This window comes from Tachypleus tridentatus, chromosome 2 (genome assembly GCF_004210375.1).
Source record: "Tachypleus tridentatus isolate NWPU-2018 chromosome 2, ASM421037v1, whole genome shotgun sequence".
Lineage (NCBI taxonomy): Eukaryota > Metazoa > Arthropoda > Merostomata > Xiphosura > Limulidae > Tachypleus > Tachypleus tridentatus.
This window is the reverse complement of record NC_134826.1, coordinates 92,748,974-92,761,969: the sequence shown is the minus strand read 5'-3', so window position 1 is coordinate 92,761,969 and position 12,996 is coordinate 92,748,974. Positions and strand designations below refer to the sequence as shown.

The following is a 12,996-nucleotide window of genomic DNA, read 5'->3' as shown; positions in this document are numbered from 1 at the left end:
GTATTCAATTATGAATGATAAAAGATTTTTTGTGTGAGAAACTGTAACAACATAAAAGTTCAGTTTTCTAAAAATTTTAAAACATGGTTAAATAATGCATAATAGTCCATAAATATAAAGAACTAAATGACTTGCAGAAACAAAAAATGAATCAAGACTACCAACTGGCCTGCTGCATTCAACCATACAACACAACATCAATCAAATCAATGGTAAGAATGACAAGGAAAAGAAGATCTGCCACAACAAAACACTAGATAAACTAAGATGCCAACAACAAAAAAGATGCCAACATGAGATAAACACATGAAAGCAGCGTACTTTAGGCAAATACTGACAATTAAGCAATGAAGAGATACATCTACTCAATAAATTACTCAACTTCACAGTAACACCTGGAAATATTCCATCTGTCAAAATTAAAGCCTGCCTGGAAGACCTAGCTAGAAGACTGGTGATCCATTCTATACAAACTGAAAATACCAACAAAACAACAGAAAATAATTACCAGAAAGAAGAAAACTTTAACAATAATTCCATCGAAAACCAACAACCCATCTTTCCAGGTACAAACGAAAACACCTATTTCCCCAAAACAGTATCTTAAATAACTTTTTCAAAGAATTTTCATGCAAAACCATCAGCATATTTTCACAGAAAAAACTAAAAAACAACTTCATACAAAAAGATATTAATTCTATAAATAACCTGAAACAAAACAACAAAGACAGAATTCCAAAAGCAAATAAAGGCAATGCTATAGTTATAATGAACACAAATGAATACATTCAAAAAATGAACATCTTATCAGATACAAATTAATTTAAACTAATAAACTCAAATCCAACAAAAACACATGAAAACCAACTGAAAAAAAATACTATTACAAATGAAAAAACAACTCAATCTCAGAAAACCTTTATTCTTACCTACGAAGGACTAAGCTCGGGTAAATACATAGTGTGGGGATTTTCTAAATATGTAACATCAGCCGGCTCCTTTTCCAAAGATTCTTTTAACTTTGAATCTATTCTTAATCAACTAAATCATAATGCCTTAATGGCCAGTTTTGATGTAATCTCCCTCTTCACAGAGATCCCAACCACTGAACCCTGCAAGATAGCTTTAGAACTTTATATCCAAGATATAAAGATACACAGATACCTGTGTACCATTGATACACATCCCCAGCAACCAATTAGCAATCCTTATAGAATTCATTATTACCAAACCTATGTTCCATAACCAAAACTACCAACAAATAAATGGCCTAAGTATGGAGAATCCCATGTCACCAGTTCTAGTCAACATTTTTATGACACATATTGAATCTCAAGAGATCAATTCAGCCTTACACCCACCACTATACTGGTACAGGTATGTTGACAATACAATTGCTGGATTCACATCTACAGAATATACACTTAGTTTTTCAAACACATTAACCTGCAAACAGAAAAAACTAACCAAACAGCATTTCTTAACCTTAAGATCACAAGGACTGATACACAATTCAAAAAAGAAATCCACAGAAAAATCACCCATACTGGACTACACACTCCCTGGGACTCAGCACGTGAAACAAAACAGAAACTCAACATATTAAGAAACCAAATAAACACAGTCACAAAACTATACTCACCAATAAAATTAACAATGAAATCAATAAAATAAAACAACACTTCATCAACATCAACAAGTTTCCTTTAAAAACCATTGAAAAAATTATTTACGCACATTTAGATCAACAACAAACAAACGATAATAAATCCCAAGATACAATAAACTATAAAACCTCATACTGCTGCATACCATATTTTCCCAACATCATTGAAAAAATAATTAACATTTGGAAAAAACTATAACAAAAACACAACATTCCAGTAAAAACCAAATTTATTCAAAAACCAGGTACAAAACTGAATTCCATACTATGTAAAAACTACACTAACAAACACATTACTTATAAAATACAATGCAACAACTGCCACAACTTCTATATTGAAGAAACAAGCAGAAAAATGGAAACTAGATTCAAAGAACACACAAAAATCTTCACGTTTTTGAACACTGCAAGTCAAATAAACACAGAAAACACCCAGACACCAAGTAGGGAAACAAATATAAACAAATGCGAAGTCAAAGAAATCTTACTTATACAACAACTAAAACCAAAATTAAACCAATATGAAGGAACACTTTCACACCTACACTAATTAATAACCTAACATCCAACTACAATGCCCCCTACAATTCCATACCTGTTTATACTCTCATCCGAGTCATGCATACAGTAACAATCAGTTGAAAACTCTTTGTTAACCTGAAGATGACATAAGAAGGTCGAAACATTGTTCTCTGCTTCATTAGTAAAAGTGTTAATACCCATACCAGCCATACTGAGATACATCTTTTATTTTATATTCATGATTAAATAAGAATATACTTTAAAACTTATAGAGAGCACATCAGAAACATTTCTTTGACTTTTCATGTTTTTAAGCATTAAGGATAAATTTTAAGCATAACTCAGATACATAAATAAAATCTCTGACTTTTTTTTACATTTTGGGTAAATAAGCATGTAAAGAGAATACACGGATAACATTTATGAAGTTTAAGTTTTTTTAACTCGTCATGAAGTAACATAAATTAATCAGAGCATGTGATTAATATCGCATACACATCACCATTACAAGAGCCCTAACTATGTTTCTTTGATTTGATGATTTAAATTTCACTAAAGAGCCTTGAATAGATGAAACTGCAGTCAACAGCAGATGATGTGGCAAATCAAAGAATACATTAAGCCTCTACATCATAGATTCTATTTTTAATTTTACTTTTGGTGAAAAGAGAACAATTTGTGATATAAAAATACTTTTCATTTCATTGTCTTAAACATAAAAAAGCCTACACTTTCACATTTCACATGGTAACCTTATTTATGATGAAACATCTATCACTTATTTTTACATACTTCCATATTTTTAGACAAATCAAAGTGATAGTTTTGTTTTATAATTACAGTATATAACAACTTTCGATTTTTTTCTTGTACAATTTAATACTATTACACATGTAAGAACAATATGTCTATACATCATATTTTCATGGAAACTTCATACACAGAAAATTATAGTTCTTATAATTTTTAACATTTTCCTGTGGTTAGATATGTAAAATCACTATTGTTCATTTCATATATAAATACAAACTTTGATAAAAAATAAAAAAATCAGTTTTTTGTCTTTTTTGCACACATTTTCATACTGTTATTATAGTTTTACATATAAATGTTAATGGTGAATTTCACAAGAAGTAAATTATTATGTACCAGCATGTCTCACCCAGAACTCCATTTTTCATTTTAACTCCAATATTAATTTTTAAGTAGTAGTCTTACTTGAAGCAATAAATTCTCAGGTAGCATAATCACCAGAGAGGTTATATACTTCATGCTACACATTTGCTTATTTATTTACTGAGCTTTTGCCAGATCCCTCTTCGTCCAGGCTAGCTACACAAATATCTAGCACAGATCTCAAGCCAATTTGAACTGGTCATCTTGGTGCTGTCTCTTCTTTATATATTTTCATTTTTGACATATGACTCAAACCTTAGTCCATTTTACAATTTCAACACGACAATAATATCCCAACTGGACCACTTTTTAAAAATTGTATTGGACAAGAACTGAAGCCAGAGCAATTAGCAGAAGTTGTAGATGATATTGGTCAATCTAGAACAGAAACACAGCCTGTGAAATTGTTGAACTGGTGTCACTGCTCTCGTCTGGTTGTTTTGGTGTTGAACATTCATTACTATTTGAAGTTTCTTTGATATATTGCTCAGTTTTAGGCTCTGGGATCATCTTAGTTACTATAATTTTTTTTAGTGATTTAGTGTGTTTAGGTGACTCAATAGAGCACATCAAAAAGTGTTTCAGGCCTATGTTTATTCTTAGAGCTCTGGGGCTCTCGAAAAGATTGCTTAACTCATTGTCAGCAATATAGGATTTAATGTTGTAAATTTGAAAATGATAACTAAATCTTTGCTTACAAAAAATTTGTAAACACCAGGTGTAAAAACAATATAATGGATAAAGTGTCATTTCTAGAGACATACATATATAAACACATTAATACTTGGGAAAATGTCCACCAAGTAAAATACTGTGAAATTCCCAGTCAAATGAGCATCATGAAAAGTCTTCTCTCAATTTTAAAACTGTCATACACTCTGCTGGGCCACTGCCTAGAATCAGAAGCTTATGCAAGCTAGCATGATTATGTTTTAGGTGGTTACATTAAAAATTCAATTAAATGACTTTACTACTACGGTATATAAATAAACTCAGCATTAAAATGTAGTTAGGAAATCAAATTTTAATATTATACAAGTTTTAGTTCTTAATTTCATAAGAAAATATTTTTAAAAATCCTCAATTTCCTCTAGTATGAGAAATGTTGCATTTGCTGTCTAGGTCTTCCATCTAATTTATTTACTGCTCCTCAGAGAATTACAAAATTTAAATAAAATTACTCATCATCGTATAGTTATTACTCAGGCAAAGCAAACATTTTAAAGCTTTCAATCTTATCTGTTTAAAGAGCCATAAATTAGAAAACAAGATCCACTTGTGACCTGTACAAAAAAGTCCCCATATGGAAAGCATTAATCACTACTCACTACTGTGGCAAAGAACATGATAACAATGAACATCAGTTTTAGCTACACTGTATTTTTCCCAGTATTTCACTTCATGAGTGTATAACTTTATTACAATACATATAAATCAATATAAGTCTTTAACACTGGAACATACTACTGACAGTACCTTTTCTAGAACACTTGAACAGACATAATTATTTCTAACCAAAGAAAATACTAATGAATATTATCCATAATATTTTATGTTCAACATTTCAAAAGAAATATTAAAAAAAAACAATAAAAAATATTTTGAAATTATATAAATTGCTTCAGTAAATCTAAAAAACCAAAACATGTTAATACCAGTAAAATATAAAGGAATTACTACTTACAAGCATAAATAATTTCACATAAAGCATATTCTTGTTACTACTATGTTATCTCTTACTTTGGAATTGTCTGAAGTTCAAAAAAGCCATCACTTGTTATCCCATGTTCTGCTCCTAATTAGTAGAAAATTAATATTACACTGATTATTTCTCTATCCAATAAAGTGGGAATGTTAATGACAGCTAGTAACAGCTAGATCAATATGACACTCTTATGTATACACATATTTATCATTACTCAGTGACCAGAAATGTTGTCACTTACAGGTATTTGTGTGCTCTCATCAATAATATTTGGTGTGAATACTTCATTGCTTGTTTGGAGGCTCCTACAACTTATTAATACTTTTACAATTAAAGCTTTCAATGTATGAATAAAAACATTTTTATTATCCTAGTAATGTTTCTTCTCCATACCAAAATACATAATCAGCTTTGATTGGATTGCATCTCCCTCTGTATAGACAAAACCTCATTTTTATAATGATATTTTTTTTAATTTGCAAATTGAAATTTATAATTTTAAAAGTGTATCTATTTACTTGCTGTCATAAGTATACAGGTACATTTATCATTAAGAATTCACCTATAAATCTGGTGTGGACAAGTATGTAGCTGTATCAGTAAGTATACATTATACACTATTATTTCACAAGAACTATTTGTAGTGAACATTTATTCACTAATAGTACATATTTATGATTGTTTAATATTATCTCATTGAAATTACTTCATGGCAACACATAACTGAAAATGTATATCAGGGTAATTCTTATTTGCAGGTAAAATTTAATGCTAAAAATTCTAAAGTTTTCACACTTCAATTTTATTCCAATGTACAAAATCATTAAATGTCTTACATAATTTATTTTGGACCATACTTAAAAGTTGGTCAAAGATATTGAAGTTCTGGACTGCAGTGGCTTGCTACCATATGTAATGTGACATGAAAACATATTTGTTACATATTACAAATGATTTATTTAAAGTGTATTATTATTTTATTGCATGTACAATATTAAAAGTACATAATCATTTTGATGTGGTTAGTCATTTTTGCATTGTTTTTTGTTTTTTTAAGCATTTTCTATTATTCTGCTCAACTTGGAAAAGGAATTGAATTGTTTATGTTCTTCTTTATTTGTTACGATAGTATTACACTTCTCAGTAAGAGTCATACCCCTTTCAGCATTATCACTTAACAAATACTAAAATATCTGTAGTGCCTTCCTATAGTATTCCCAATACTCCTATGACTCAGAGTCATAATCCAGAAACCAGATTAAATTTTGAAACACAAGAAAACATCTGTTACATATTTTATGATAATTTCTTCCTAACATGTCTTCAGACTTCCTGGTATTCAACTAGATATACTTTGGAGCTTTATCCGTACCTTTCTTTTCATTTAGTGCCTTTACCGGTGCTTGATTTATATTTGTAAATACAGCTGAATTGAAGAATTACAAATCAATTATTTCCTCATTGAAAATGAAAATTATACATCACCAGCAAATTTTTCACAGGAAGGTTTTGAAAGAGCAAAATTCATCATCTTATGCTCAACAAGACATTGTAGAAAATTAAGATCACTATGAAGAGAAGCATTCAGGACCAGTGAACCATGTCATAAGTAAATTTATAAAATCAAAACACATGTAAATACCAGTAAAACATGAAAAACGTATTACTTACATATAGAAAATGTGTTATTATTATTGTTAATTAAAGTAATTCCTTTGCAAATGTCATGGCTAGTAAATTTACACTGTCGCATAAACATCCAAATCTTGAGAAATAATTCCTTGAATATCCATTATGCAGTGTTCTAGGTGCTATAAATCACACTCTATATAAAGGAATGCCACCAAGAAAAGCTATGGCTAGTTGAAGAATCTCTAGATAATTGTCTCTAGGTTGTTTCACCTAAACATGTTTTGTAGCAAACTTAGTGACACTGTCCTTAACTTCCACTACTATGGTTTTTGCTACTTCATCATGGTCAGTGGCAGTTTTGTAATTGGAAATGATTTAAAATTGCAATACCTGTGTTAAAGTGAAGTCCTACATAGTTTTTGAAAACACAAGCCAAGACAAGTACAGAATATTTCAAAAGTAAAGTGTTCAAACATGATTTATTTATATATAGAATGTTCACGAACATTCTGAGTGATGTAAAACAATGTAATATTTCAGAATATGCTACAATAATCCAAAATATATTAGAATTTTCTAGAACATTCAGGACGTGCAAATATAATACAAGCTACAAGGTAAAATTTCAACAATCATGCTCAACCCTAGGTTGTTATTTATTATAAATAAAATTTAGTGTGAGTTCCATTGGTATGTATTGAAACAAAATAAGGTGAAAGATCTGTAGATTAAAACTTCAAAACTAAGAACCACCCTTATGCCTATTGGTAAATTTTTATCATTAACAGATCAGCATGCACAGTTTTCATTGGCACATAACAACCTGTGTCTATAAGAAAATGTTAACTGGTAAAAGCTTACAAGAAATACTTGGTGTGGACATGTATTTGCTTGTATCTATTTGTATAACTTTACATTCACTAAATTTATAACTGATTTGGAATTTGTTGTAAGGGCATATATTAGTCTGTGTCTTTCAATACATGTTGAACATTACTAACTCATATTAGTATTTAAAACAGTAACACTCATGTTCATCACTTTTGCAACAGGTTCATGTACTTTGCACAACCTTGTCACCATGAAGGTAAAGGCACTATAACTCTGAGCAAACATTAAACTATTTCATAGATTAAAAATCAGTTTTTAATTAAGTATTTCTATTAAACATTTACCATAATTATAGATAATCAAGGGTGCTGAATGCTCTAAGTGCAATGTGATTTTCATGTGAAGATTAAAAATAATTTTCTTCATCCGAAAATTTAAGTTTCATTTCTGTAACCTTTAGAACCTCTAAAATATTAAACTTTTTTTCAAAAAAAAACTATTTTCTTTACCACAGTTTTATATCAGATCAGCCAAATCAACTGAACTTGTACTCCATATAAAATTAAGAAATAAAGCCAAATTGCCTTTTCTTTATTTGTTGAATAAATACAAGTTGTAACAGAAAAACACAACTATTTATCCTAAATATCTTAGTCTGTAACAATATGCATTCATTTACACTTTATACACTTTATTGTTTTATTGATCTTTGAGCAATGTCTAACTAATAATACCAGCATAACAAAGTTCTGTACAGAAAACAACATAATATAATATGTTAACTGATAGATCAAAAGTTAATATTTTCTTAAACTGAAAATGTATTTCCCCTAGATATTTATATCTTCTCACAAAAAGCTTTTTCAACTTACACTACCCTCTATCACCACAAAATATTTTTATTGCCAATAGCCTTAATACTCCCAAATATTTCTGCATACTAATATACAAATAATCATGCAGCAACTCTCCATCAGTTGAAGTATGACACTACCCCTATCATAACTAGTGTCCTCTCTAATCTTGCACCTGTTAACCACTTTGATATTTGTCAAATCACACCAAACCCAAAATAATACATTTTCAGTTAAGGAAAATGTTAACTTCTGATATATTACCTCCTCTAAAGTCCCACAGTGAACCAATGGAGGGCCAATGAAAAGATTATCTCCTTCAGGAAATGCCTAAAAGAAAACCATGGGAAATGAGAAGGAATTAAATCAATACACCCATGCAAGACTGCACCATATTTGAGCCAAGAATACCCTTTAGTAATGTGTTGCCAAAAGGAGCAGAAACATGCAGGGACTCGAAGAAAACATTGCAGGAATAATGAGATCCCTAGTATGGAGTGGTTAGAGTGTAAAAGACCATAAATGGAAGTTTGATCTCCTGGAGGCATCTGGAACTGTACATCATGTCTGAGGAAGGAAGATGGTGCTCTAACTTTCATCTCAGAAACAGATACTTGCAAAAAAAAAAAAGGTGTTTCCTTACCAAGAACCCACCTCTGCATGAGCACACCTCCAATGGAACCAACACAAGATCTGCCATAATAAGCCCATATTTTCACTAGTTTCTTTATAAAATTAAAAACTTATATTAGGATTTTATTTATTAACTATCTTTTGATGCCAAGTTCATTCATATATCTCAATACTAAAGGATTTTAATTATGTTTTGAATGCAACTCTCTAAAAAGTCACAGTATCTGTACTTCGACTTATCCATAGTGAAACATTAAAATAAGACAACCTGGATAGCTTCATATTCAAATATGATACAAAAAGCTAAGTGCCTTTGAGCTTTGTACTTTGTTTGCAAAAACACGTCTTTCAATTCTTGTTCGGATCTCAACTGATATTGCTATCAGTAATCAGTTTTTGACTAAGTATTTTAAAATTGCATATGTTATGTACTTTAGTTTAGCTCCAAACTCTGATAAATAACTTATAGAACAGTTGCAAAAATGTGATTATGTTGTTTGTTTCAACAAGTCATAAAACAAAGTAATACAGTGAAGAAAAATGGACATGTTTATCCAGTTTTGGAACATAAATAATCAGAAAAATGTTAACATGCTACCTAAATAATGTATTTCTTGGACATAAATGGTTGAAGACCTTGAAAAGAAGCTCATAGAAAGAATGATTACTGTGATGCATAAAATACAAACTTTACTTTTCTGAATAAATTAATGGTTGGTTGGTTGGTTGATTTAGTGTTTTATGACACAAAGCAGCTAGGCTATCTGCGCTAAACATCTGGTAAAAGGTAAAATTAAATTCAGTAAAATTCATAAAAGGAAATTAAGGTAAAACAAAACAAAGCTAAAAATAAATAAGTAAATAGCATAAAACCAACATTTACATCTAGTCTACAACATCAAGAGAAAAACTACAGTAATTCAAGTTGTAAAGGACTTTCTGTAGCATGACTGTAATAATCATAACTTGCCAGGAAGACTAACAGGTTAGTACAAAAACCACCATCAGTCACCTGAAGTTGGCCTTTCCAGTCCTGGTTTCGAGTAACTTAATGTTACAGTCAGTTTCTAATTTCTAATTGAACTAGATGAACTGTGATTTCTAAAAGGGAGCCACATTAAAAAGGTGTAAAGTATATATTAAACAACTTAAATGGCATAAAAAAACTAAAAATATTACCAAGGTAGACAGTGTAACCATCATCAATAACAGTGTGCAACGTTATAGACAAACCTTGGGACAGAACATACTTAAAATAGTACCGTTGTTGTGAATCATAACGATGATAAGAAAGTAAAATGTGGCTTATTGTGATCTGAGTGTTACCCAAACTACACACTGGTGCATCAGTTCCAGATAAAAGAAAACATTGAGTTAAAAAACTGTGACCAATGCATAGTCCAGTTAAAACAACTTCCACTTTCCTATCCTTATGGGAACAAGACAGCTAAAGTCCAATATAGGGTTTTATTTGGAAAAACTTGTTTTCGCATTGGTCACTCCAAGTCGACTGCCAGCTGGCACAGAGCCGAGTCTTGAATACAGGACCATAGTCCTTGTATGGAACAGGCACAGCAGTGATAGTGCCACAGCAGATAGACTAAACTGCAGTGTCAGGGAGCTCGTTCCCACGAATATCAACGTGGCCCAGTATCCAGAAAAACTGGATAGAAGTAGATTTTAAAGAGAAATGGGCCAGAACAGGTTGTGAACCAATGTGAAGCAATTCCATGGCCAGTACAGAACTAAGTGAGTCAGTATAAATTGTGCAGTTTGAGTACTGCTTAGCTTTTATGTTATCCAGAAATGGCATGCAGTTCAGCAGTGAATATAGAAGCAGTAGAGGGGATTCTGCACGTAACCACCGAACCACAACAAACCATGGCAGAGCCCACACAGTCACCTGACTTCAAACCATCTGTATAAATAGGAATGGAAGGATGATTTGAAACATGTTCAGCAAATAGCAGACAGTATTTCCAATCAGGAGTGTCTACTTTTCTCAGATGAATTAAAGATAGATCACAACTGTGGACTGTAAGAAGCCATGGTGGGATGGGTTGACCAGTGGACACAGCAATGTTATCCTAGGACAGACCCAATTCATCTAACAGCGCCTGGATACGAAGGCCAAAGGGAGCAATGGCAGACCGTCTGTTCTGAAAAAGCATGGCCCATCAAGGAAAGAAAACACAACCCCAGGTGGGATGCTTTGGTAAGGAACAAAGTTTCAAAGCATATAGTAAAGACTAATGGTGGAGGTGCAAAGAAAATTCATGAGACTCTATGTATAAGCTCTGAACTGGGAAAGTGCAGAAAGCCCCAGTACAGAGCCGAAGTCCTTGATGATGAATAGGGTCTAACATTTTTAAGGCCAATGGTCTGACACAGCCATAGACCAGTGATCCATAGACGAGTTTCGATCGAATAAGAGCACGAAATATCTTTAGCACAGAATGATGATCTTCTCCCCAAGTGGTGGTAGAGAGAGCACAGAGGATATTCATTGCTCTTGTACATTTGACCCATAGCTGCTTGATGTGTGGTATAAAGGTGAGCTTATGGTCAAAGATAAGCCCCAAGAACTTAGTCTCAGAGACCACAGACAGCATAACTTCATCAATACGGAGTTCAGGATCAGGGTGAATACACCAAGTTCCTGTAGAAAAGAATGAGAAAGTATCGACCCACACGAACTCGGAATCTCCTGTCCATTAAAACCTTTTTAATAAAAAATGGGCAAATGGCCACGTAACCCATATATATGGAGGTCTGGCAAAATGCCATACCTCCACGTTGTATCATAAGCCTTCTCAATGTCAAGGAATACTGATACAAGATGTTGTCATTTGAGGAAGGCTTCTCTGATTGATGTTTAAAGTCGATTCAGGTTGTACATGATGAAGCACTGTCGTTGGAATCCACACTGGGTGGGCAAGAGGAGGTTGTTTTATTCAAGGAACCAAACAAGACGAGCATTAACTAGCCTCTCTAAGGTCTTACAGAAACAGCTGGTCAAAGCAATTGCACGATGGTTTGAAGGAATCTTCCCAGGCTTGGAGAAAGGCAGGACAATAGCCTGGCATCATGCATCAGGAAAAACATTCTCCTGCCAGATCCAGTTAAAAACAACCAGAAGGAGAGCAAGAGAAACAGGGGAGAGATGGCACAGCACTTCATAGTGTATATCATCAGATCCAACTGATGTACTGTCAGACCGATGAATGGCCAGTTTGAGTTCCACCAGTGTAAAGGGATGATTATAATCATGGAGGTGATCAGCTCGAAAGGAAAGAGGCGATTGCTCTGCCCAAGTCTTGATGGCCAAGAAGATGGAAGAAGAGGCAGAAGTGCTAGATACCCAGCAAAAGCTTTCACCTAGAGTATCAGTGATGCTATGGGTATCAGTTACCTCCTGGCCATCAGAGAGCAATATCGAGAGGGGGACAGAATGATATTGCCCACTGACCTTTCAAATCTTGTCCCAAATGACTTTGGAACTAGTGGTAGAGGATATGCTGGTTGTGAACGTAATCCAAGATTCCTTCTGCTTTGACGGTTTACCCATAGAGTATGTGCATGGGCCCGCCTGAAAGCGATGCGGTTCGAGAGTGTGGGATATCTATGGAAATAACACCAGGCTCGTTTTTAAGCCTTCTGTGCCATGTGGCAGGCAGGATTCCACCATGGATAAGGATATAGTGGAAAACGTGTCGAGGGTTTAGGAATACATTGAGCAGCTGCTTGTATAATACAGCCAGTTACTGCTGCCACACAGTCATCTAATGATGGCTTACAGACAATGGCAGGATCAAGTTCTGCAAGAGCAGTGAAAAAGGGCCAGTTTGCCTGATCCAGCTTCCACCAGGGCACGTGAGTCGGGTGGTATCAACCACTGCCAGTTTTCTCAAGATTATAGGAAAATGATCACTGCCTCGTGGATTATTGTCAACCGTCCATGAAAAAATTGGAAAATA

At 33.0% G+C, this 12,996-nt stretch overlaps 1 protein-coding gene across 1 annotated transcript in view; it reads right to left on the bottom strand.

Moving 5' to 3' along the window:
* Positions 1-12,996, bottom strand: part of LOC143244552 (glutathione reductase, mitochondrial-like) — a 78,147-nt gene that overhangs the window by 45,948 nt on the left and 19,203 nt on the right. The window contains exon 5 of the mRNA XM_076489466.1: positions 5,105-5,159. Coding sequence (XP_076345581.1) covers positions 5,105-5,159 — 55 coding nt within the window. The remainder of the gene's footprint in view (positions 1-5,104; positions 5,160-12,996) is intronic.